Source organism: Camelus dromedarius, chromosome X, assembly GCF_036321535.1.
Source record: "Camelus dromedarius isolate mCamDro1 chromosome X, mCamDro1.pat, whole genome shotgun sequence".
Classification (NCBI taxonomy): domain Eukaryota; kingdom Metazoa; phylum Chordata; class Mammalia; order Artiodactyla; family Camelidae; genus Camelus; species Camelus dromedarius.
The window spans coordinates 59,799,069-59,826,508 of NC_087472.1; the positions used below are offsets into that span (position 1 = coordinate 59,799,069).

Here is a 27,440-nt window from a genome sequence, read left to right on the forward strand (position 1 = left end):
TAAAAATTACAAGACAGTTACTTAGAGCAAGTTAGGATTTCAGATTAACTTCCCAATTATAATGTTTTACTCTGAGAAATTTTAGACCTCCAATTACATTTTCTAATATAATCAAATTTTATTTCTTTCCTTTTTAAAATCCAATTATTTTAGTACCCACTCATTATTCATAATCTCAACATTATCACAATAACTTCCCATGCAATATAAGAGCAAAATGTGTCCTGAAGGGAAAAATTTTAAATTGGGTCTGCTCCAATTTTATTAAGCTGAATAGTTCTAATGGTTTGGCCCTATTTTATTCTCGATTAATCAGCCTAACTCTTCTAAAAAACCAGCAGCTCTAACTGAAAAAGGAAATATACACCTCAGTAACTACAACTGTATACTCAGACCTTAGTAAGATATGTAATTAGAGCCGTATACTCAGTAAAAATACATTACTTGAAGAACATACTAGGCATTAAGTGATTTCAGCCAGATAGTTCTGAAGCTGTCTTAAAATATGACCAGATATATCGAGAGCAGTAATTCTCAACCCTGGCAGCATATTAGAATTCACCTCCTAAATGGCTCCATCACAGGCCAGTTAAATCAGACCCTCTGAAAATGGGGCCAGGACCTCCACATCTTTACAAGTTCCTCATGTGCAACCAAGGTAGAGAACCTCTGAGCAAGAGAGTAGGCACTCTTATAGTGTAATAAGTGGAAACCTGAACTGAAATCTTGAAAAGGTAAAGATAATGAGTAAATGAATATATTTAAGATTCATTAAAAACACTTCCTCGTCACTTAGATGGCAACTCTGTAGTAGATAGAATGATGCTCTTAACTTAGATCGTCTAGAGTGACAGATGTCCACCCTCCAAAACTTAACTTTTTACTATGGAAAATTTCAAATATATACAAAAGCAGAGGAATATAGCAAGCCCCCAGGTCTCCATTATCCAGCTTCAACGACTAAAAAAATCACGTTCAATCTTATTTAATCTATATTCCAACCAAACTGCCCCCACTTCCCAGGTCATTTAAGCTAATCCCAGACATAACAGTTCATCCAAAAATATTTCAAAAATATGGGAATAATTTTTCCTCCTAATATAACCACAATACCAATATCACAGCTTTAAAAAAAAAAGACAGCAATTCCTTAGTATCAAATATCTATTCAGTGGTCCAATTTCTCAGTATCATTGATTCAGGATCCAAAAAAGACCCATACAATTTGTCAACATGCCTTTGTGAGTTTCTTTTAATCTTTTAAATTAAAAGTTTGATTTAAGTCTCCATTTTTATTTCTGTAATTTGTTGAAGAAATCAGATCATTGTCCTACACAGCTTCCCATTAGTTTGGATTTTATGTTTCCTTGTCCCATGTATCTCCTGTAAATTGGTAGTGAGAATTATAAACTTAATCAGATTTAGGTTCTTTTCCCTTTTTGCAAGGCTACTTCACTGGTGGAACTATTTACTTCTATCACAAAGGACAAAATGCCTAGTTGTCTTTTTTTGCCACTGATAAATGCCTGAATTTATTATTGGTGATATTCTATCATTCCTTCTTCATTTATTAGCTAGAACACTTAGAAACTCCTGATGTCCAGTTCCATACTGGAGAGAGAGGACAACTTTTTAACCAGTTTCAAAATGAGTTGCTCCTTATCTTTCAAAAGTGACCAATGAATTTCTTATTAGTATAATTATGAACTCATGGATTTGAATGTATTTGATAAGTTTCAATATATTTCATTTATTATTCCTGACATTCAAATCCCATCTTTAGCCAGTAGGAGCCTCTTTCAGTTGCCTCCTGAGTCCTTCTGACATAAAAATATCAAAACTTCCTTGCTTTCTAGTATGACAAAGCACTCCAAATTCATTTTGTACATTTCCTGCCCCAGATCTGGAATGCGTCTTTTCAACAAGAGACCGTGCTTCTTTACAGTAAAGTTACCCATTTAAAGAGGTTTTAATTACTAAGTATGTCTTTTCAATGCAAAACTGTAAACTGCCATACACCATCCAGCAAATGGTGCAGTACTGTCAGAAAAACAAAGATACTATGTGACTGGTTAAGTAAAGGCCTGTTATTTAGTTCTAGCAAACACACCCTGCATACATAAGCACTTCATAAATACCAATTATTAATTTAACAACTAACCTTTTCAAAGTGATGAATTGCAAGCCAAATCTCCCCTTGTGCATTGAAAACACAGCCAAGATTACTCCAAGCTACTGCAAAGTTCGGTTGCGTCTCAATTGCTTTCAAATAACATGCCTTAGGAGGGGTTAATGAAAGAAGATGGGAGGGAAAGGAGGTAAAGGGAAAGGGGAAAATTCGTAAAGGGAAAAAAAAAAGATTGGGGTGGGGAGGGGAAGAAGGTGATATCATTATTCCTTCTCTGACCAGCCAAAAGTGACCCTGCAGCATAGGCTCGCTTGCGCCAAAACTAATGCGCTGCCACAGCTGGCTGCTCCTGCGCCTGCGCCACCAGAACCCAGGTGCAAACCACCATGTTCAGTTCTGCCAACCAATGGCCAGCCCTTACACTAGGACTTAACCGGGAAGTCAGGTACCTAAGACTCCATGCTGGACTTCTCTTATCTGAACACCTAAGGGCTCTCGCTCTGTTTTCAAGTGGTATCTAGAAGGCACCACTTAAGGCCAAGTTCTTCCCCACCCCCTACCCACCCACCCCACCCCCACCCAGTTACCCAAAGTGTGTTCTAAGACATGTTAATAGGTATCACTAGAAAAAAGGGTTTCATGACCAAATAAATTAGGAAAAGAGAAAACAGGTTTCTTGACTACAGGACTTCCCTAAGCCTTTAATAGTATACACAGGGGTCCCTGAACTTCGTTGACCATGGAACTCTTCTTTTATTGAGCATTTTATGAGAATACTATAAAACACATTTTGGGAAGTGCTGCTCTAAGTAAACAATGTTCCTCACTAACATCAAAACTATGCTACTGAGGAGAAAAATGCCTTCCCGCCAAGTCAGACAGCTATCACAAGGCCAGGCTACCAGTCACATCCTCACAATGCCCCTGTCTCCGAAGGGGGACTGAAGCTGAAACCTCATATGACAGGATTGCACCTAGGTTGAGGTCCCTGTAATGCGAGCGCAAACATCGCTTGCGCAACCTAACAGCATCGCACTGCGCAATCGCTGCGAACTGCTGCGCTACATAGAACACCCCTAGACGCAGCAAACGGCCAACCAGATCCATTAATCTACTAGACAGGCCCATAGAGAATATTTGTTTAATGAGATTAGTTGGACTCGAGGTATGTTAAAACCCAATTTTATCCAAAAAGGCTACAGAATAGGACTGAGGGAGCCAGTCAATCAGATTACTCATCTAGTCAACCGTTCACAGGGGCTCATTCGCACGCATCGCGCATTAACGCTGCGCAGCCTTTGCGCTACTGCAGGGTCACAGCGCATCATCAGAAGAGCAGAATGCTGCAATCCAAACAAAGAAGAAAAAAGGAAAAAAATGAACAACAAGAAGAGTTAGAAGCTTTTACTAGTAAATTATCTCTAATAATTTTTAATATCAATTAACTTTTACTTATTTTTGACAGAATTGTGGCTATAGTATAAAACATTCTCTTACATAACTTGCTCGTAAATAAAATTATTTTAAGCTGTTTCTGAAGCCACAAGACAGAAGATTCAGGCATGGAGGCAAATTGTTTTGCTGTGGCAGTTACAAACCCGTTACCATATTTCTCATCATGTGACTTTTCGGTGCGTTCCTTGCTGGAAGAGGAGGAGGTGTGTGTCTGCCCTAGATCCAGGCCTCGAGCTCCCTTCAGCGAGGCACCTTACGCATGGAATAGGAGGTTTCACCCACCTGAAACCTTCTAAATACAATATCAATGGTGAAAAACCAAAAACAAGAGAGAAAATAAAAACAAGATCATTAGTAAAAGTTCAACAAAGCAATTGAAATTCTTTGGATGTCTATTACATATGGGAATGAGGACAGTCTCAAGTCTGTAATATGGGAAACATGCAGAAGGGAGAGGGTTAATCAGGGCTATTGCATACAGCGGGGATTTTTGCTGGAAGAAAGGCTCTTCATTTTCTACAAAGACAACTTAATTTTGCTTCCATCTACTAGGAATATGCTGGCTTGAATTTTCAAATGCACTGATTACAAAAGAAATACATTGCATTTCACTCAAGAGTATTTTCTTGTTCGCTAAGTTCTCACAAAAACAGAATAACATTTTTCAAACTAGGTGTCTCCAGAGCTCTGAAATAAAGAAGTCAGCAACCTAAGGCAGGCGCAATGTCTCAGCCTAAACCGATCTCTAAAGCTGCAGTGAAGTGCAATTCATGTTAGCTGTCCGCTTGGTGGGGTGACAATTAATAGAAGCTTATCAAGTATTTGTTCTATAAATTACCAATTAGATTTATCAGCTAAGATTGAAATCAATTACAGTTCATTAGCTGGAAACCTACATAAGGTTAATCCAAAGTGTCAGCAGAATTTACGAGCTATGCACTTAAAACTAGTGCCTTTTAATATTAGATGGTGCTGAAAAAGCCTTCTCCCTCCCTGGATGAAGCAGTCAAACAGACAGCTACGCTGCGCATACACTCCACGCATTAGCATGCGCGTGGGGCTCAGAGCAACAGGTGGGAGTTTCAGAAGCATTCTGGTTTCTCCCCACTCCTCACCCCTGCAGCGCGGTTGCGTAAGGTGGCTTGTAACAAGACAATTTCATTTATAAATTTAATTTAAAATTATACCAAAAGCTTTAATAACCCAACCTGGTGTTCAAATTCATTATTTGGAAACACAGAATGCTAAAAGCCACCTTTCCACTTTGGCAAGTTTTCTTTCGATCAGTCCATTTCCCAAACAAACCAGCTTGGTCCTTCTGACTTTTTTTTTAAAGGAGGTGGGGTGGGGAGGAATAAAAGAAGGAAGTAAGGAAGAAAAGAAGGCAGACAACTAGGACTGGAAAAGAGGAAAAAGGAACTTAGGGAAGGGAGTGGGGACAAGGGGCAGGATGATCCAATTATTAATTTGCAATCATTTAACAGCCTTTCTTCCACTGTAAAAAGGGTGAGGAAGATGAAGGGAGGAAGGTTAAATAAGAATTTTAAATGCCAGTATTACAGGGTAACATTTGGATGAAATTCTTCTCCACTTACAAGCCACAAAGGACTTAGAAGAGCAGCATTTTCAATGGCACCTGCATCATACAGGAGTCTTGAGCCAAATCACAGGCGCTCTGCTTGTCACCAGCAGGCAAGCCTCAGATTTGAAGGAATGTTATTTATTCCCACATAAGATCATGACAGAGCCCATTGTTATAAAGATGATCTAGCTCAGCAGAAAGGCTCCAAAATGTTCAGGTTCTTGCTTTACCCCCAGATTTAGAACAGGTATGCCAAAGCCTGGCCCTGCTCTAGTCTGAGGTGATTCATGCCGTCAGTTTTCCTCAGTTTCATAGGACTGTTTTGTGAAGATAGCTCAATGAAGAGTTGAAGACTTGGCAAAAAGTACAAGTTTTCATAACACTGATGTTTAAATGTGTTCTATCAAACACCTACCTTGGCTTCTTCCAAGCGACCCAGGGCTTTGAGCAGGTTCCCCAGGTCACTGCGAACACAGTACAAATCCTAGAAACCCAGAGATAACTCTGTTATTAATTATACTCTGCTTTGTCAACCAAAAATCTTGAAATTACTTTAATGCATCTAGCTCCATCATTTTATTCTGTCAACTAAAGATACTGCTTGACAAATTTAAGCACAGAACCACAATCCCTCATCTTCAATTCCAAATTCCAAAAAAAAATTCAAAACCTCACTTGATGATTAAATATGACCTGAACTGGCATGAAATTATTTATAGAATTGATCCCACTTAGTGTGACTACTCATACCTTCTGCTGCAGAAATATGTGTTTTACTAGAAGGTGCTGCTCCAGATCTACCTGGGAGTTATATGTGGTATTATTATCTTTCCAAAATCCTAAAAATTCTGAATTTTAAGATGTATTTGACCCCACTAGTTTCAGATAAAAGACTATGGGCCTTGCTATAGCTTCTCCTCTCTCCAAATGTCAGCTGTATTTATTTTAAAAAGTATAAAATATTTGTTCAACTATTTTGTTCAAGGTTATGATGAACTACTCCTAGAGGAAGAGTCAAAAATTTTCCATAGTAGAAAAAAGTATTTATCTGTGATCACTTAGCAGCAAACCTACCCTTAGGCTGTCAGGCGTATTTAGAAACCTCGACTCCATTTCACTATTAGACAGAAGGATTACCAACCAACCAAAGCGTTAATCCTGGCACTAGATTACTCATTAGTATTAAGTGCCATTAGAGTTGAGTGGGAGAATAATGAAAAGCAGTTGACTCTGCTTTTTATTAGCAGCACGACTGTGTTGCTGGTCATCTGACTCACCAGTCTGTTCATCAGTATGAAAGCCACGTCAGAAGAGGGAGCTGAAATTTTCATTTGTCCTTGTTTGCCTTTGTCAGTCAACAAGCAAAGACAATGACAATAGGGGGTAAGCTTATCATTCCAAACTGTTTCACGGGTGGAAGAGCCTTAAACTAAGTCCTAGAAAGTGAAATTTTGTCAACTCTGCCAAAGTATCATCATATATATTATTCTATGTGCACCTGTCTTATGGTTTCCAGAATCCGGGTGATTAATTTCACAGATAAGAAGCCTTTGGGACTGCATATTATCATCCATCAGGTGAACCGAAAGTCAGCCAAGCAAAGAAGACTGCCACAGAACACCCTTAGGGTTGGCCATACTGCATCAGTTTCATGAGCTACCTGATCTGTCTGTCCATGGAGCAGACTGATGTTTGGAGACAGAATGGTTGTTTCCCGTGACCTCAAGTACAAAAGGCTAATACTAGTCCTCATAGGTATCATTAATCTCATTACAGACTTATCCTCTTCTAATGAGTCTAAGTACTTTTTACCCTATTTATACTCTCAGAAATAACGAATTCTATAATCTTGCTATCTACTTTGTATGATTTTTTCCCCCTAAACTTTAAGGGTTACCCTTCTGTTTTGGCAGACCATGACTGAACAAACCAATCTGTTCATACGAACTCCTTCTACTACATCTGATTATGGTAGTTATACATCTTTGGACTTTTACCAATTCCTATGCCTTTTCTGAGCCACAATAATCAGAAGTCTTATAATCATTCTCCAACAATGACCCTAATAGACTATACATCTTAGCCAACTGTTACATAATTTTACCCTCTAGTTTCTATAAACTCTTGGATGGATGACATCCAAGTCCCACAGTGTATCTATATTTAGTTATATCATCCACATCCATCATAGCATACTAAATCAAGTTAATACAATGTTCATAGTTAAAAATAAATTATCTTCAAAATCACTATAAGATAATCAACAAGGCAGTCCTAGATAAAGGTGAAACACATCATATTAAATATAAGCATGAAATCCAGTTCTCCCGTTGGGATCCCAACGTTTATGCATAAATAGCTAATTTCTAGAAAATTCAAGGATACCACTCTTCTCAACGTTCAAAACCTAAGACATCAGTTTTGCTTCATTCATCGAATCAAAACAGTGTCTGCTAAGAGAATCACATTTCTCAAACCTAGCCCATTCTATTCATTTCCAGGTTAATACCTTTTATGCAAACCTTTACTCAACTAAACAATACACCTGGAACTGTAGGGAAAATAAATAGAACCCTTATCGTCAAAGGGCTTACGATCTATGTGGAAAGACAAAGCAATGCACATTAAATGCCCACATAGTGGTAATGAATTTTAGAGAAGTAAATAAACGCAAAGGAGAAACTTAAGCTGGGCCTTAAAGGATGAGTAGGGCTTTAACATGCTGATTGCCCACTATGGATCAGGTCTGTTTCCTGCGGGGCCCAAATTCACACTTCACTGCAGTGACGCACTAACAATACACATGCTTGTAATTAAATGTTTATTTTTCCAGTATAATTGAAATTGTTTTAAAAAACAATTTCTTTTCTTCTTTTCAATTTTAAACCTCTTTACAGTTTTATTTCTTCTTGGAATGTCATTATTCTGCACGGAATAAACTTGGAATAAATTCTGCATAATTGGATGAAGGAAAGCGTCACCCATATGTGGGTGACGGGGCCCCTGAGGAAACAACTGTCACCCAGATTTGGGTGACGTGGTGATCAATGTATTAATAGACAAAGGAGGAAGGCATTGTAGACAAGAGAAAATAGTATGAATAAAGGTAAGGAGACGGAAATGAGTAAGAACTTCCTGTGTAACAGCTCCTAAGATAGCAGCTATTTCTTGCTTTTCCTCCTAGAGCCCCCCACCCCCACCCACAACATCTATACACACAGGAAATAAAATTAGGTTGATAAAAGCCTACAGTAGTTCTCAATTGCCTCTCAAATTAAATTCAAACTCTTCAGCCTCTCTATTCTTTCTAAATCTTCCAATTGACTCTCCTCTACTACACTCACTTCTTGTTACTACTTGACTCACCACTTCAGCTAAGGAAGTCTACTTGCTATTTATCTTCCTACAGAATGCTTAGGTTATAAGCATCCACTCGAGAAAATCTTCTGATTAATACTCTCTAACAATAATCATCTGAGGAGCTTACACCTTTTTTCCTTTATGGGTCAGGTCCTATCTCATATTATAATCCACAACTTTCTCCCCTCAACACATCTCCCCAATTTCTAACAAAACACATAAGAGCACTCAAATATTTAAATGTGACATTTGCATAGCAAACTTAAAAAGCAGAGCAGAGAAGAATAGAAAAAAAGGCAACCCTCCGAATTCACAGAGGCAGAAACCGTGGACATGGAGGGCCAACTGTACTATACCACCTTATATAAGGGGCTTGAGCCTCCGCAGAGTTTGGTGTCTCAGGGGGTTCTGGAACCAAGCCCCTACTGCTATCGAGGGATGAGACTGTATATGGCTTCCTACAGCTTAGCTGTATGAGTGAGACTCGCAACAGTAACAAGTAACATGACGGTAACACTTAATGTTCAGGATGCCAGTAGCTCTCAGTTGCTATGCACCCACAATCAAAGCAGAAGCAATGGTTCAACAAAGACTCAGAAAACAGAACTTCTCACAGCAACTCAGGGTCATAGTCATTTTACAAAGGACATTTTATACATCATTCATAAAAGAACTTGCCAGGTACGGGCAACTCCAGAGAGTCATCATGTGAAAGATTACCAGCTGCAATAGCAAGCACCTTCAAATACAATGGACTAGAATTTTAGTGAAATTATTAAATCATCCAACATTACAGAACACAACTCAGAATGTAAAAAAATTAAACAGCTCTACATCTTAAAGGTAATTTCTATAGTCAAGTCACAGAAGAACTTCTAAACTGACATGTCATTAACTTAAAAAGACAAACACTATAAAAACAGGTTACCAAGACTATCACCTTAACATTTTACTTTGTCACTATTGCAAAACCAAGATAACCTGAGTTTCTTTAACTGTTTTTCATAGAATGCCAACTGTATTTATAATTCAGGCCAGCAATGCACTGCCAACAAGAGTACAATTTAGGAACAGACTCAAGATTCTCTGTCAGTACTGAACTGACAAAGGCACTTGACAGTAAGCTTAAATAGATATCCTGAAATGAATTAAAACATGATCACTATGTATATTTAGGTGAAATCAAGGCAGTATGCACAATTCCTCTTTCATTCTTACCAGTAAATACAGAAATAAAATAGCACCTTCCACTACTAGAAACAAAAACCAGATGGGAATGCATAGCTGTTTAATGCTGACCAGGGGTAGTCTCATTATTCATTTTAGTATTATCTTACTCCTTTGGTGGGGCACAACGATAAGCTTCCTGTTAACAGGTTAGATAGTGAAAAGCACAGTTCTGTCTCCCATTTTCGTTCCTTTTTCCTTATCACCTCCTACAGTTTGGCTTACCATCAGCAGCAATGACTGCTCTGCCACACATGTAAGGCAACTGGAAACCTGAGCAAAGGGGATCAGAGCTCAAGATGTTTGAGCCCACTGCTGTGTAAGAGGGCGCAAGTGAGTTTATATTCAACCAACAAGTGAAGGATGGAACCAACTCTGATTAATAAAGGGAAAGAACTTACTGTGACAATTAGATGTACAAGTGAGCACTGAGCCTTGGCAAGAACAGGGTCAAAGCCCCAGTGGCAGCACATAGAGGTTTCTATAAAACTCTCTGTGAGTAACTAGCTAGATAGTACTGCAATAAAACTTACAAAAAGTCACTGAAATTTATGTATGTATGCATTGTGTATCTCTGAAAGGATACATAAGTTACTTTCATTGCTACCTCCATGAAGGGCAGCTGGGAGATTTTGCACTGTATCCATTCAACAAGCAATACATTTAAAGAATTAAAGATTTTAAATTCTCAAAATCAACTGAAAAAATAATTGTTAATAGATGTCATGATAAAAAGTGATTTCAGGGGGAGGGTACAGCTCAAGTGGTAGAGTGCATGCTTAGCATGTACAAGGTCCTGGGCTCAATCCCCAGTACCTCCTCTAAAAATAAATAAACCTAATTACCTCCCCCTGCCAAAATAAAAAATAATCAAATAGTACAATAATTTTTTTCTAAAAAAGTGATTTCAGATCTTTGCACAAACTACTAAATTAAGCTTCAGTTTCCTACCTACAAAATAAGTATTAAGGGACAGCAGAATTATGATCACTGGTTTTCAAACTATGCTCAAGGGCTGCCAGGAGGGGTGGGTGCCCTCTATGCACATCTTCCCTTTTTATCTTTTATTTCTTCTCTCTTCAATGTTTGCTTTCACGATACTCAGGCTCAGGTTTTAACATCCACGTCACTGTTATTAGCTGTTTGATTCCCAAGAAAGTTACATAACCCAAGCCCATTTTTGTTTTTAATTGGTAAAATTAGAAAGAATACCATCTCCTTTGAAGGATCATTGTGAGCATTAAGGAAGACCAACGTCTGACTGGCACAGTGAGCACATAAAAGACTTTCAATAAGCGGTAGCTACAATAGTTAATTATTAAACACTTTCAGGGTTGTTGCAAAGCTAAACGTTGATGACGTAGCTTGGAAACGTATTCTTAACTTTTTTCTGGATTCCTATTACCCCACTTATTATCACTTACCTGTTAAGTTTATATCTATCTTCTTGCCCTAACCACATCCAAAGTTCTAAGGCAAGTCTTACTTTTTAATGTGTACCTTTCAAAGACCCTAACATATAGTGAACTTAATGTCTGCCAGCTGGACTTCACTTATTTCCCAGAAAACATCTGCAATTTAGACCAAGAAAAAATATTAAGGAGTAATCATATGCTTGATGTGAATACTATCACCTCTATTCTACCACTTCTAATTATGTTGAAAGAAAAGAGAATAGGATATTGAGGAACAAATTTTGCAGCCTAGTTTTCATGTCACTGATCCATGTATTGGCAACTTGTTTTAACTATTTTATATTACAGATTAAGGCCCTTTATGCACTATTCCTTAAAAATCAATTAAAGATTGCAAATGGATATCAGAATTTATCCAAATTTAATCAAAAGAATCCAAAGAAACAACGTCACGTGTTCTGTACTTTTACAGGCATTATAAAAACAGATGTAGAGTTTCTTGCAATAAAAGGAAGTCTTATACTCTCTAACGTAACTTGCTACAAAGTTTTTTACATAATGCAGACCTGGCCAAAGCAATTTCACCATTTTAAGTAGATAAAACATTTCCAAACTCTTGACTTTATTCCATGCAAAAACCTATTTCAGTGTCTAAAGTATCAAACTATGTTTCTTTCTAGGCTTTTGTGAAGGGAAAATTATAACCACTAAAATTATACTCACAGGATTGTACTGAAGAGCAGAGACGTAAGCTTGTACTGCCCCTTCCATGTCTCCTGCTGCTACCAAAGCGGCTGCCAGGTTAATATAACCATCGATGAAATCTGGTTTGAGACGCAATGCATGCCGGTAATGCTCAATTGCTTCCTGCAACTGCCCTCTTTCCTTGTACACATTCCCCAAATTCGAATAGGCTTCTGCCAGGAGGGGGTTCTGTTTAATTGCCAGAGTGCTAAAGTGGGCAGATCTGGAAAAGGGGAAAAGTGTTAATGCATGGGTATGCATGTTACAGAAAGATGGTATAGCCCATACTCAACTCAGTTTCTGAAGAGCCTGTGTATTGCCCATTATATAACAATATGTCATCTTTTAAACTAGCTCAAAGTAGGAAAAATTTTGGAAATCAAAGTTTTTCACAAGTGGACGTATTCCAGATTTCAAATTAGAATGCTCTTTTTCTTATGAGATAAAATTCTTAGTAGTCTCATTACCAAACTGCCTCATTGTAAACCAGGATCATTAATTAAGATCAAGAAAGAAAATGCTACTTCCATTTGTTGATAAGATTTAATGACATACATCTTTAAGTGTCTAAATAAGCCAGAAAAACAATTTATTCAAAGGATAAGAACAGATTCCTCCCTTTTGATTAATTCAGCTGATTAGCTAAAAATAGCACATCATGACTTAAAGATGGCATATGCAACCTGAACTACATATGCACCTCCTACCATCATCTCTGAGCACTACTGTCCCTCAAGCTGACACGTCTTACAAAGGGGACACTGGATGCTCAGATGTATAACTAAGAACATTTTATTACCAGAACAGAGTTAAGAAAGCAGCAGACATAGGTGGAAAGATCTAGAAAAGGTCCCTAGTCATACTGCTAATATAACCACCACCACAAAAGGAGGGAGAGAAACTAGCAGCTGGGCATATGTCACAAGTGGGCAAGTGAGCTGATGTGCGTTGGTGGCTCCAGTTGAAACTAAGTACTGGAAAATTTCAAGTTCAAATATTTAAGTATCATCTTTCAAGCTCAGCACCCAGAGGCAGAAATTACCAGCAAGTACCCCCATATCTCCTACCTGTCCAGCCTTCGACACTGGAAGTGTATAGATGAAAGTAATAAAAGCACACCAGTATTGTCTGGCTCTTGTCTCCAGAGCTGCATGCAGTGTCTCTCAGCTGCCTCAAAATCTCCTGCCTGATATTCCCGATGTGCCAACTCAGCTAACCCTTGGAAGGAAAGCATACGTTTCGTTGGTTCTGGAGAATCATCAAAACATTTGAGGGAAGGAGGGGGGAAAACAAAAAGTTAGAAATGCAAACAAAAAAATGTAAAAATATGGTATATTAAACTTAAAGATGAAAACGCTTGAAACTATGTAAAGCACTAGAGTGTTCTGCACATTATTTATAACCCCAAGTTAGTATCAGGTGCAGAATTGGCATATTAAGAATTCACCCATTAACTTTCTTTCCCATATTAAGAATTCACCCATTAACTTTCTTTCCCAGACTAGATAGAAATATTTACTTTCAAATGATGTAACATTTTGTGACCAAAAATACTTCGTACTTTTAAATTATAAAAAGTAGCATCTTAAGATTCACTAAACATTATTTCCTCCACCTTAGTTAACATACAGAAAGAAAATATACAACATGATTTGCAAGGTCACAAAGATTTAATATCAGAATAACCTACTGGGAAACTTAATACTTTGTCCCATGTTTTAGGTTGGATGGGGGGGCACTTGCAACAATCTATCTCTTAACCTGGGTGGAGACACCAGATGTGTGTTTAATTCTTAAAATGATGGCTTTGTATATTTCACAACTTCGTTTTTAAATTATTTTAAGGAGGACACTAGAAACAAGCATGAGGGGAGGACTAAAAGTCAAGGTGCTATTTTTAAAACAGCTGATAAACAAGATGAATTCATCTGTCAAGAGCCAAAATGTTTAAAGGGTCAACAAACATTTTAAATAGACCGAAGATTATATTGCTCCTCTACCATCCCAAACTCACATTCGGACCAAATTAGCTAAATCCCACCCACACTGGTTTAACACTAGCATCTTCCAAAGAGCTCTGATACTGACTAAAGTATTAGGACATTGCAAACAACCCTATATAAACCAAGCAGTTACCTACAACTGCCATGATTTTTTTTAAAGAATGGGAAAACACTAAAAAAAAACACAAAAACAAAAACAAAACAAAACAAAAACACTGGATAAAGTGCTGCAACAGAATGAATAATAAATCAGATACATAAAGATAAAGGGTATATCGCTAAGGCCCAGAGAGGGAAAACAACAAACTAAGTCTCAATTGTAAATACTTCACAATGAAACATTACTGGGAATTTGACCATAGCACTTTCATTAGATAGTTAAAGTGGGAAACCGTATACAAATTACTTAAATTCTACTAAGATCAGAGTGACAAGCTCAAATATGAGTTTAGATCCCCCAAGCATTAGAGCTGGCGAATGAACTGTATACTCAGGAAAGCAAAGTAAATTTCCTAAACAGAATGCATGGCTAGCTAACCACCAACATAAGAGCAGAGACCGGTATCCAAATCTGGGGGAGGTTATGTCTCTAATAGCAACTAGAAAATTACATTTTAGACAAATCTCTAGAACTTCCTAGCTCCTTATTTCAACACTAACAACTTTTCAAAGCCGTTTATCTGCTATTTTACCACTTGACATGACAACGTCCTCAAATAAAATAACATGGAGAAAAGGGCAAGCTAGTAGAGAAGAATCTAGGGCAGAATCTTAAATCTTTAAAAATCCCTGAGGGAGGGGAACACTAATTATTAATCCCACTACCTACAATTGTGCATAAGACATAATTGAAGAGTCACGTCTTACTTACTTCACAACGTCCAAAAACAATAAAACCCTTGACACAGCTCAACTGAGAAACCAACAACAAAAAAAATAACCTCGTGGGAAACCTTAGAACCGCAGCCCAATACGCCCGCCCGCCCCAAATAGCCTCAATATGGAAAGGCAGCTGAAGGACACTCCTATAATTTGGCCGTTTTCTTATTTTTAGGAGCAAATGCTCTCGACTAATTGTCTAAAAGGATAACCGCCTTGCACTTGTGCAGCTACACTCCAGTTGCTTTACAAACTCTTCAAGCAGGGATGAAAACTTAAAAAAATAACACAACCTATGAATAAAGAGATACTCGGCTGAAGAATGGGGATGGAAGACCCAGAGGCGGCGGCGGAGGAATACAGGGAGAAAGTAACACAAAGCAACAATCGGGCGGGTAGGGTGGTCAACGCCAAAGCCCCGGTACCAGGGTGGTTTTTCCCCCAGAGTAGGAAGTAGACCGCAGGGCTGGCAACCTCGAGAAGGGAAGGGTGTGGTTCCCCGCGGGAGGGAAGGGAGGGCCGGGTGGGAAATCCAGGCTGGGGACAGCGTGGGGAGAGCTGGGCGATGGCAAAAGGAACCCCTGGAAATTTCCGATCTAAACACCGGCCGCTCAACCGAGAAGGAACACCAGAAAGGCGCTGCCCAGCGGGGAGCTGCTCAACATCCCCTCGTCTCGAGGTTACTTGTAGCACACCCAGGAGCCGGTGCTCGTCCTTGGGTGATGCAAAGTGAGGATACGATCACATCGGAACGGCACCCCCGCCCTTGATTGACAGAGAAGGACCAAAGCTGGCTAAGGGGAGCGGGGTGGAGGGGGATGCGGAGGGAGCAGAGGAGGGGGCGGCGAGCTGAATTAAGGGAGAAAACGGTGGCGAAGGAGAGTGAAAGGGAGCGAGAAGGGCACGGATTCCAATGCAGTCCACTGCGAGACATTCTAAGCGAGCACGTGTGGAAAAAATGTCCCGAGAGAGTAGAAATGCTAGGAAATGTACAGGATTACAAAGCAAGAAAGGAAGCAAAAGGCAGGCAAGAGGAAATGTTTAAATTAAAAGAAGACAGCGGAAAACCCCGATCAGATGCCGGTAGACGACGAAAACCTCAGTGATGCCACTGATGTAATGGGGATGGCTAGAAGGAAGGGAAGGAGTGATGAGGCCGGGGACGGCGCGAGACCCCAAGGGGGCATCTGCCAAGGTAGAACGGACACCGGTACCTGTGCTGTCGGCCACGTTGCCCACGGAAGACGCCATCTGGAGCTTCTTGAGGGAGAAGAGAAGGGGGTAATTGAGTCCCGCTGCCGCCACTACTGGCAAGACTGTTTCTAGAGGTAGAAGTACGAAGGCAGCAGCCGTACCAGTGCTTTGGCAGGCTTAAGCGGCGGCAACAGTTACACACTTCGAACCTTAGGAACTCTGGTTGGCCATCTACCTCTCACGGTCTTGAAATGGCGGCGACGGCTCCTCGGCCGAAACAACACGGACCGGAACTACTTTCTGTTACAATCAAGTACCAGCGCGGAAGTAGCGCGGTAACCAGCGCTACCGACAAAGTGACTATAATCAAAGTCACTTGCCCTTCTGTAACCTTCCGCGTAGGGCCCATTGCGACAAACACGATTGTGTCGAGGGCGCATGCGAGCAAGCCTGTCACTCGCGGTTTGGGCACTGTCTGGGGCAGGAGCGTCCAAATTTTTCTTAATAGAGAAGCGGAAGCTTAAAAAGAAACGTATACACAAGACGGTTACATTTTAGCCAAAGTAGGAAAGTACAGTCTACCACCTAGCCAAGAATGTAGATCTTAAATGCCTACAGGCGTCTAAAAAAGTTTCATTAACTTTATTCGTACAAGAACAGATAGTTACAAGGTTGATGAATCAATTCTGAGTAAGTAAATTTATTACATGGTTGCATTTCAAAGACTGCTGTTCAAAACGACTGCTGAGAGGCTTCCAATTTGAACACGTCTTAATTCTGATTCCAGCCATTGATTTAAGCACTTCGATGAAAAAGACTGATAGTTTCACCCAGCCAAATGATCCCAAACATCTCAGATTTTGACCATAAAGCTTGAAATTTTAAAATCCTTTTGGTATTCAGGATAGTTCTGCCCACAGTATTACGGGAAACACTTCATAACTCAGGGACATGCTGAGAACACTCCAAAGCAGCAGCTATAAAAATGTTAAATATGATTCATATTCGTCAAAATCCATGACTCTCTTCTGAGCTGTGACTTCATTTCCACCACATACATAGCTTTGCAAATCGTTACAGTTGGTGATATCATTTAGCTCAAGGCAGTGCAACAATATATCTAGATTGAGTAAATTGCCTCTACTTCCTTGAACAAATCAGTTTTTTATGATCCTCCTGTATGTAGTTTAAAGTCCACTGTTCAGACATTTTGTCACATTGGTATTAATTTATAGCTCATCTCTTGTCCCAGAAAGGATTTGAGGTAGCTTGCCACATCAGCAAGAAATTATCATAAATTCCAAGGAGGCAACAAGTTGGATCTCTTAGAGCCTCTTTATTTCGGAAAAAAAAAAAAAAAAGAGTCCTTGATCTAAGAAAATGTCAGTGTATTTCTTTCTCGCCATCTTACTGCACTAAAAACAAAGCTAAGTCCTCAAATTTTGCTTCAGTTTCTTCGAGACAGTTCACAAACTTAATTATGGATATAAGCACAGAGGAAATTCGTGATATTGATCATTTCTTCCATCACATCCATAATTAAGAGTCAGATGTGGTGAAAAAGACAAAGTTCACTACACAAACTGCCCTGGAAAGTGGGGACCAACCGTGTCTCTTAATTTGATTTTACTGGTAAAACCTTTTGCTTCCGCCCTCCCCCACCCTCCACAAGCGCTCCATCTGTGGTGAATAAAATTAGCTTTTCAACTTTTAGAACGGACTTCTCTGATTTCACTGGCAGATGTTTAGGCCTTACTGATTAGTGGGTGTTAGCTAATTAATAAAACCTCTCTTGTTATTAAATGCCAGGTCCTGTTCCGAGTCAGGCAGGTTATTTGGTCCATCCATACTTGAGGGCTGAGTTTCCTTATCTGAGAGGAGTCAAAGGATGCTGCTGTGGAAAGCTGGATGGAGGAGCTCACAGCAATTCAATAAGGAAAAACCCCGGTTGGAGTCTCAAGAATCCCCTCCAGGTACCTTCCAGGAATAGCACCTGGAGGGCTTAATTTGAAGGACTTACTCATCAGACAAACGCATCTTCTTTGGCCAATCAAGTAACATTTACGAGAGTCTCTAGGTGCAAGGCACTGTGGGAGACGCAAAAATCAGCAAGACAAGTACTTTGCCCTAAGGGAAATTGAAACCCTGTTAGGTAGACACAAAAAGCCACAAAAGCATTAAACAGAAGAGTTTTATTAAGGTGATAAAATACATCGCTGTCTGAAATATATTTCTGTCTCTTCAGAAATATCTGAGGAGGGAACAGTCATTTCAGGCTAGAGGGGGGGTGACGAAGAAGGCCTGACCTGGGCATTGAAGGGGATGCTTTTGTGCGTTATCTTTCGCGAGGATTTCTGTTTGTTTGTTTGTTTTTTCCTTCCTTTTAGGGGTAGCAATTCTAAATTCAGAATCATCTAGAATACATCAGCCGCTTCTTCCACCCCAATCCCAAACTTTGCCACCCTAACGACACCACCAGTGATGTATTCGTTTTCTGTTACTGGCTCGCAAATTGCCACAAATTTAGCGGCAGGAAACAACACACATCTCGCAGCAGTCGCGCCAGCGCTGGGCGAGGGAGCCGGAGACACGCTCTGGCCGCCGCCGCTGCCGCCGCGTCGTTGCCGCTGGAAAATGGCTCCAAAGGTTAAAAGAAAGTGGAAGAATACATCCATGTAGCACCGCAGACTCTCCAGATGTTTGGGAATAATATTCCAACGAGAGATCGACACCCCGCCCCCGATTAGCTAACCAGGCCTAATGATGAAAATTCGTCTTAAAACCTTCCGGAAATCTTTGAACCTGAATAAAAGTAAAGCAGAAACTGATTTCGTGGTAGCACGGCAACCATCACTAGCCAGTGAGTTTGGAAAAACAGGATTCCTTATTTAGTAGCTGCGATGGTAAAGATATGGCTAGCTGTGATAACAGGGAAGATGAAAAAGATGGGGAAAAAATAGATCAAAGAGTGAGAGCTTAATGGGTACGTTAAAAAGGCAGCTTTCTGCAGAACAAAAGCAGAAAGGCAAGGGGAGCACACCCTCTGGGAGCTCTGCCAGATGATACGCTTTCCTCTCCTCAACACCAATAGTCTTTAAAGACGTGAAAGCTCAAAGACCAATAAGGTCCACTTCCCTGGGCAATCATCGTTATAGTCCTACCCCTTGGCCTCTTGACCTGCAAACTCTGAGGAGGCGTGTATCAAAATGGAGGAAGTGAGACTTAAAGCCTTGGTTCATTCTTCCAATCCAAGTCCAGCACGGAAGGATATTTGAAAAAATTTTCAGTCTTCAGCCTGAAACTGTGCCGAGAACAAAATAACTCTTTCAGGAGTTCAGGATCTCAGAATGCAGATTTGCATCTTTACCTCAGTGAACATGTGCCTGTAATTATTGGGCTTAAGCTTCAGGACTGCGTTTGATATTCTGTGCCCACTGATGAGAGGATATAGCCTTTGGAAGGATCGCCTAGCTATTATCTGGACAGATCTTCCCCGATGAAAGTTTTTGCAGTTCCTTCTCAAGTGGGAGAGAACTCTTTCTTCAGAAATGAATATCAGGTCGACCAGGACCTAGTCATTGCCCTACAGTCTTTGTGGATCAGTCTGTGTATGGCTTGTTCATTGACATCACAGGTGTCACATTGCAAATCACAAGAGTGAGTCATGACGATGTCTCTCCACGCTCACCATTGCTACCTCTAATGCAGAATAACCAAATCCAAAAGGACATCAGTGGACTTAACTGACACAGATGTCTATGTGTCTGAAAGTATATGCACTATCATTTGAATTTCGACAGTCTTTGTTCCTGTGGTTGCAAGAGTTTATGGTTCAATGGAAAGTGGTGGGTTTGTGGTTGTGACAAGCTTTACAGAAGAGCTGGAAAAACTTGTGAAATAAGAGTGGTGCTGGGGACCAGTCACATGCTGGAGGCAGGAGAAAATCTAGCAAATATGCCAGATGGTTCTTTTCTTGTTCTGCCTAGTTTCTGATGACCGTTACCTTTTAAGCTCCAGCTTTTGCTCCCATGGTGAAACACTTCACACTAGAATTGAGCACTCAAATGTTGGGTTTCGCTTTTATCATCAACCAGATGTGGATGGACAATTTGCTGATCTAATTAAGCTTTCAACCAGGGGCTCTGAAAATGGAGCTTTTTGTTATTCAAGGTCTCCATTGCCTGAATCTGCAATTTACCCTGTCAGACTGACCAGTCAAGTATCACGATGCATGCAGGTGCGTTCTTTGCAATACCTGTGCCATTTGTTGTATGCCAGTATACCAGAAAACTTATTTCAAAAGCTGCCTTTGCCAAACAAAAGGAACGATTATTGACAAGAGAAGCATTACTGAAAGATTAGGAGAACCCTGCATCTTGCTCTTTGGGTTCCAGAAAAAAAGATGGAAATACAGTTTATAAACTGCCATTGCTATCAAAATCTTTTGCTGCCATAACTATTTCAGTTTTGGGTGAAAAGAGTAATCAGTTTGTTCAGGAGTGGAGAAATATTGCCAAGGTGTCCTGAGTTTATTTTTGTTTTATTTTTAATTTCGGGGGGAAGGCAATTACGTTTATTTTCATTTATTTGTTTTTAATGGAGGTTTGGGAGGAGGTAATTAGGTTTATTTATTTATTTATTTATTTAATGGAGGTACTGAGAATTGAACCCAGGGCCTCATACATGCTAAGCAGGCACTCAACCCCCAAGCTATACCTAACCCCTTATTTTTTTTTTAAAAAGGAAAGTCTCGTTGGGGAGGGTATAGCTCAGTGGTAAAGTGTGTGCTTAGTATGCACCAGGTCCTGGGTTCAATCCCCAGTATCTCCATTAAAGCAAACAAGCAAGCAAGCGAATTACTTCCCCCTCAAAGAAAATAAATAAATAATTTTTTTTAAATAAAAAAGGAAAGTCTTGAAGTTTTAGAAGTGTGAATTATCCTCCATCATATGCAAAATAATCACAATGTGAATTACCAGATTCTCCTTAATCTACACCCCCTTAAGTCCTTTACTGCTACCCATTGTGATTTTTTTAGAATTAAAATTGTTTATTTCAAATGGCTTATTTTCAAAAGATAGTGTTGAAGAAACATACCCATGTGATAAAGTGCAGAATTTATATATGCACTAAAAATTATTTTTCATCTCATATGTTAGAAAGATTCATAATTATGAATTGACATAATCTTGAGTAATAGAATACAAACCTGCAATATATCTTTTACAACACATTTCTAAATTATTTTAAGGTTGTGCTAATTTTTTGGTTGTGAAAAGTTGAATTTTTCCATTGCCTGCAATTTCATCTAGTGGCTTCTATGTATATTTTTGAGTTGGCCTTACATTTTAAAAACCTTGAAAAAATGTAGCCCCAATTTAGAAATTGTTGCCTTTTCTGTCTTTAAACTCTGATACAAATTGACGTAACATATTATTATTAAAGAAATACTTTCCTATGGTAGCAATTTTTTTGTATCTATACTTTCTTTTGGCAAATGTTTCATCTCAACTGCTTTGGCTTAGTCAATGTTTTATTGGGTAGAACTTGATTGTACCACTAATTTTCATAAATGGATTGGAGGATTTCTCATGCAGCATTAAGCTTTATATTAGGTTTTGAATTGACTTAGATAAAATTAAAACATTGTTTTGCAGTTGGAATTATATTTTTCTTTAATGTTTTTATGCAAGTAAAATGTGCTCGTTTTGACCTCTGCCCCTACCAAAGTCTCCAGTTGAAAAAACGTGGAAATTGTGAAGCATTATGTAAGAAAAATTTTAATACCATATTAGATATGGGGGAGGGTATAGCTCAGTGGTAGAGTGCGCTGTTATCATGCATAAGGTCCTGAGTTCGATCCCCAATACCTCTGCTAAAATAAATAAACCTAATTACCTCCCCCCCCAAAAAAAAATAAATAAGAATTTTAAAAACATTAAAAAATGTATTTTAAAAAAATGTCAGGTGTATGGAAGTCTTATTGCCTACCGAATATACTGCCATTTGAAAACATTTTTTATTTGTTTGTTTCTTTTTAATTTAGCTAAGTCTTGAGTAATTTGGAACCATTAGTTAATCATTTTACCTCTGATTCAGTGGTCATGGGGGCGGTGATCCGTAATATTTTTTTAGTTATTTTGAAATGCAGACTGTTTATTCATTGCACAATGCTGTAATGTAGTGTTTTGAGATTACTCTGTCCAGAAAATGCTTCCAGTTACACAAGAAAAATGTTTCTATCTAAGATGAAACATGTTATTTGAGATGTTTCTTCCTTTGTCACTTAGTTTTCTCTACCCTCATTTAAACAAGAGGGTAAAAGTCTTATGTCAAACTTAACAGCTTTGTTATTCAAACATATCTATAGAGTGAGGGTATAGCCCAGTGGTAGTGCACTTGCTTAGCATGCGGAAGGACCTGCGTTCAATTCCCACTACTTCCATTAGAACCTGTATAAACAAAAACCTAGTTATCTCCCCACTAGGAATTTTTAAAAACACATCTGTATCCCCACGTTTTGTTTTTTAAGGTCAGAATTGAGTTATTACCAAGAAAAAACACAAAGCCAAAACATCATGGCACTATATATTTTGACTTAAAGGGGAAAAAGTACTTTTGGCGGATGTTGATTGTACCTTGTTATGGAGACTCTTCTTTCATTTTCTGATACGTTTTCACCTAATAAGTAGATGGAAAGGGGTAGGAATACCTCAGTGGTAGAGCCTGTGCTTAGCATGCACCAGGTCCTGGGTTCAATCCCCAGTACCTCCATTAAAAAAAAAAGATGGAGAATATTGTAATAATATCATTTGTGTTCACTATAAGCTATTTGGATTAAGAATTATTATAGAGTTGTAAACTCATTATCAAATTAACCTAAGATACTTAAACTACTTTTTTGCAAAGCTATTTATTTTTAAACAATTTGAAATATATCTAGGGTGAGTTAAAAGTCTTGTGCATCTATATTAGATGGCAGTTATTGTCAGAGAGACACTGTATATTAATAATAACTATTGAAATGACTGTTCCATGTTTATAGAAGCATTTATGTGTGCTTTTTCTGAAACCATAGTGCACATAGGTCTTTGGATGACCCTGAACCCCATTTTATCACTTGTTCCCCATGTTTTCCTCATGTGATACCATGTGTGTAAGATCTAACTATTCAGTGTCAAGGTTAGATATTCTGATTTTCATCTAAATGTTTTAAACTTTTTAAAATTTTCACACAGTGAGTTTTTATTTTCATTTCATTTTTTAAATTGAGGTATCGTTGATGTATAATATTAGGTAAGTTACAGGTATACAATATAGTGATACACAATTTGTAAAGGTTATATTCCATTTATAGTTATTATAAAATATTGGCTATATTCCCTGTGTTGTACAATACATCCTTGCAGCTTATTTATTCTATACATAGTAGTTTATACTTCTTAATCCCCTACCCCTATCTTACCCCTCCCCCATCCCTCTCCTCAATGGTCACCACTAATTTGTTCTCTATATATGTGTCTGTTTCTTTGTTGTTGGAGTCACTAGTTTATTTTTTAGGTTCCACATATAAGTGATATCATACAGTATTTGTCTTCCTCTGTCTGACTTATGTCACTTAGCATAACACCTTCCAAGTTTATCCATGTTGTTGCAAATGGAAAAATTCATTCTTTTGTTATGGCTGAGTGGTATGCCATTGTGTGTATGTATGTTTGCGTGTGTATGTGTGTATGTGTGTGTGTGTGTATATATATATATATATATATACACCATATCTTCTTTTTTTAATTGGCGTATAGTTGATTTAAAATGTTGTGTTAGTTTCAGGTGTACAGCAAAGTAATTCAGTTATATATATATATATATATTCTTTTTTGGAGTCTTTTCCATTATAGGTTATTACAAGATAGTGAATATAGTTCCCTGTGCTGTACAGTAGGTCCTTGTTGTACCATATCTTCTTTATCCATTCATTTTTCGGTGGACACTTTGGTTGCTTCCATATCTTAGCAATTGTAAATAATGCTGCTATGAATATAAGGGTGCATGTATCTTTTCCAATTAGTGTTTTTATTTTTTTTCAGATATGTACCCAGGAGTGGAATTGCTGGATCATATGGTAGTTCTATTTTTAGTTTTTTGAGAAAACTTCATGCTGTTGTCCACAGTGGCTACACCAATTTACATTCCCACCAGCAGTGAACAAGAGTTCTGTTTTCTCCACATCCTCACCAACATTTATTTCTGTTCTGTTCTGTTTTTTATTTTTTGATGATAGCCATTCTGATAGGTGTGAGGTGATATCTCATTGTGGTTTTAATTTGCACTTCTCTGATGATTAGTGATGTTGAGTATCTCTTCACGTGCTTGTTAGCCATCTCTATGTCTTCTTTGGAAAAATGTCTATTCAGGTCTTCTGCCCACTTTTTAAATGGTTTGTTTGTTTAAATGTCTTAAAACTTTTATTTGTGTTGTTTCGGAAGGCAATGTTAATACTGTTCTATTCAGAAAGCCAATTTTTAATGTGCCTTTGTATAGCCATATTATAAAATACTTTAAAGAAATATGCCCTGTTATAATGCAATCTGAAATTGTCAGATTCTGAGAGTGTATCAATAAAAATAAAAATATTTGCAAGGAAACTAATTAAATGTATAAGCAGAAAGAAAGAGGTATTGCAATATTTTCTACTTTCATAGAGAAAACCATTAGACGTAGTTAGCAGAACATAACGTGAAAGGTTAATTTTATATGATACTCAAACAGCCTGGTTAAAAATGGAAGGGGAAAAAAGAGAAAACTTCATCCTCTAGTTCAGCCTAAGTAATTTTGATCATATTTTTGATTCTATTAAATGGTAACTTAAATGACATTTGGGGAAAAAAACTATATTTGTTTTTAAAATACATGCTTCTAAAATCTGAGCTCAAGGCAAAAAAGAAAACAAGAAAGCTTTGTCCATTTGCCATAGTAAATGGATCAAACTGGTTTTTGTCAAATGTTTCATCACAAAACATGATGAAGGCCAGAGCTCTTGTCAGGCTTAGTAAGACTCTTTTCTGCATTTTTACAGATAGTAAGAAAGCTATAGAAAGAACTGGAAATTTTCTCTCTGTATGTCTCTGTCTCAACCTGTCTAAGAAAAACTTCTCTTTCTGCTTGGTGCCATAATCTGAAAATTTGGAAGGTCAAAAGATTAATTGCAGGAAACGATCTTAGAACTAAAAACAGTTTTTAAAGAAACCAGCTAAACAGGGCAACCATCTTACTCTTAAAGAAAATCATATGCCAAAAGGCGAAATCATTGGCATACAGGAAATTAACTATAAAGTATACATTATAATTTCTGAGCCAATATTGTTGAAATAGGAAAAAAGTTACTAAAATCTTAAATAGGTTATGTGCAATATCTCTGGTAAGGCTACAAGTTTAAACATTTTCTTTAAAATGCCTTTAGAAATGGCAATTTTAATTATTGTACATTTCACATCATATGTGAGCATTATTGCTTTATGAACGACTCTAAATATCTCATATATATTTAAATTTAGAATATATATTTAAATCATAATGGCTTTTCATCAAATATGAATTTTTAATTTGAAAATGAAATCATACTACCAGCAATAGACAGGGTTTTGTTTTTTTTTTTTCATTCTTTTTCCAAACTTTGTTTGGAATTTTAATTTTTTAAATGCTTTTCTTAGTTCTTATAATAAAGAAGCAACTAATTTTAGATGTAGATTTTTTTAATGTGATAAAATATATGGAACATAAAATTTACTATTCTAACCATTTTTAAATGTACAATTCAGTGGCATGAAGTACATTTGCGATGTTGTGCAACCACACTTAGTCTTTTTTTAAATAAAGTGTGTAATGTGATGATTTAGTATATGAATACATTTTGAAATATTCCCCTATTAAGTTAATTACACATTATCTATCGTCTCACATATTTACCTTTCCTTTTTTGGTGAGAACATTTAAGTTAAAATCTCTTAGCAAATTTCAATTCTACAATACAGTGTTAGCCACCATAGTCACCATGTTATACATTAGATCCTGAGATTTTATTCATTTTATATCTGAAAGTTTGTACCCTTTTACCAACTTCCTCCTATCTCCCCTAGCTCCCAGCCCCCTGGCAGCCACTTTTCTACTTTCTTTCTCTATGAGTTCAACTTTTTTTTTTTAAGATCCACATACAATTAATATCATACAGTATTTGTCTTTTTCTGTCTGGCTTATTTCACTTAGCATAACCCCTCCAGATTCATCCATGTTGTCACAAGTGGCAGCATTTCCTTTCTCCCGGCTGAATAATATTCCATTGTATACATATTCCACATCTTCTTCATCCATTCTTCCGCCAGGAGACAGTTTGTTTCTATACCTTGGCTATTGTGAATACTGATGCAATGAACATGGGAAGACAGATATCTCTTTGAGATTTCATTTCCTTTGTATATATAGCCAGAAGTCTGGTTGGCAATAGACAATTTTGTTGACTAGTCTAATAAGGAACTGTTGTCAGTCCCATAAATAACTTCTAAAATAAGGTGTTGGTATACTAGTAATCACAAATTTAGTTTCTTTTAATACTTTTTTTAATCCCATAAGGAAGTTTTTTTTAAATAAACATCATTTTTATTAATCAGTTGTGACATGGCAAAATGTATAGTTATTATTTCTGAAAAGTGTTACAAACTCTACATCTAGAGATGATGAAATGTTCTTATAGAATTTGTAATAAGTATACATGGGTTAGAAATTGTATAGACACGTTGGAGTGTCATGAGATTAATACTTGCAATCCAGACTGCTATAGTTTATATTTTTTCTGTATATTCCAAATCAGGTGTGTACCATTTGTACTTAGAACCACACTTGAATCATCCTGAGTTCATTGATTGTAATATGTGGTTTGGTTTGTAAACAAATAATCATAATTTCTTGCACATTTCTGGAAATAAATTGTACAAGAATTTATGGGTTTACTTCTAAATACAGTATATAAATAAAAATTTCATTAAAAAACACATACTAAACACACACACACACACAAACACACACATTTATTTTCTCACAGTTTCCATGGATAAGAAATCCAGGAACAGGTTAACTGGGTCCTCTGCTCAGGGTCTTACCGGCTGCAGGCTCATTTGAGGCTTAGGCTACACTTCCAAACTCATGTGGTTGTGGCAGAATTTAGTTCCTCATGGTCATAGGACTGAGGTTCCCACATTTTGATGGCAATCAGCTGGAGGCCACTCACAGCTCTTAGAGGCAACCCACATTCCTTGTCATATGCCCCCTAAATCTTCAATCAAAGTCAGTGATGAAGAATCCGCCCCATGTCAAATTCCTCTCACACTTGGTTGCTCACCGGAAAGAACCCAGTCCCTATCACTTTTTAAAAACTGGGATAAAAAATAGCAAAATTTACC

The 27,440-nt window shown here is 37.9% G+C and overlaps 1 protein-coding gene and 1 pseudogene across 3 annotated transcripts in view; one reads left to right on the top strand and one right to left on the bottom strand.

Annotated features, from left to right (window-relative positions):
* OGT (O-linked N-acetylglucosamine (GlcNAc) transferase) overlaps positions 1-16,262 on the bottom strand; it is a 33,362-nt gene extending 17,100 nt beyond the window's left edge. The window contains exons 1-6 of one of the 3 annotated variants that reach the window (XM_010978763.3): positions 16,149-16,258; positions 16,008-16,053; positions 12,979-13,159; positions 11,891-12,134; positions 5,581-5,649; positions 2,162-2,278 (exon numbers count right to left, since the gene is read on the bottom strand). In XM_010978763.3, coding sequence (XP_010977065.1) covers positions 2,162-2,278; positions 5,581-5,649; positions 11,891-12,134; positions 12,979-13,159; positions 16,008-16,044 — 648 coding nt within the window. In that variant the 5' untranslated portion in view covers positions 16,045-16,053; positions 16,149-16,258. Of the gene's footprint in view, positions 1-2,161; positions 2,279-5,580; positions 5,650-11,890; positions 12,135-12,978; positions 13,160-16,007 lie in introns of all 3 variants that reach the window. The other 2 variants (XM_010978764.3, XR_837057.3) reach the window with 2 other exon arrangements.
* Positions 16,263-18,747: 2,485 nt separating this feature from the next.
* LOC105087989 (suppressor of cytokine signaling 6-like) lies at positions 18,748-20,341 on the top strand (annotated as a pseudogene).
* The last annotated feature ends 7,099 nt before the right edge of the window (positions 20,342-27,440 follow it).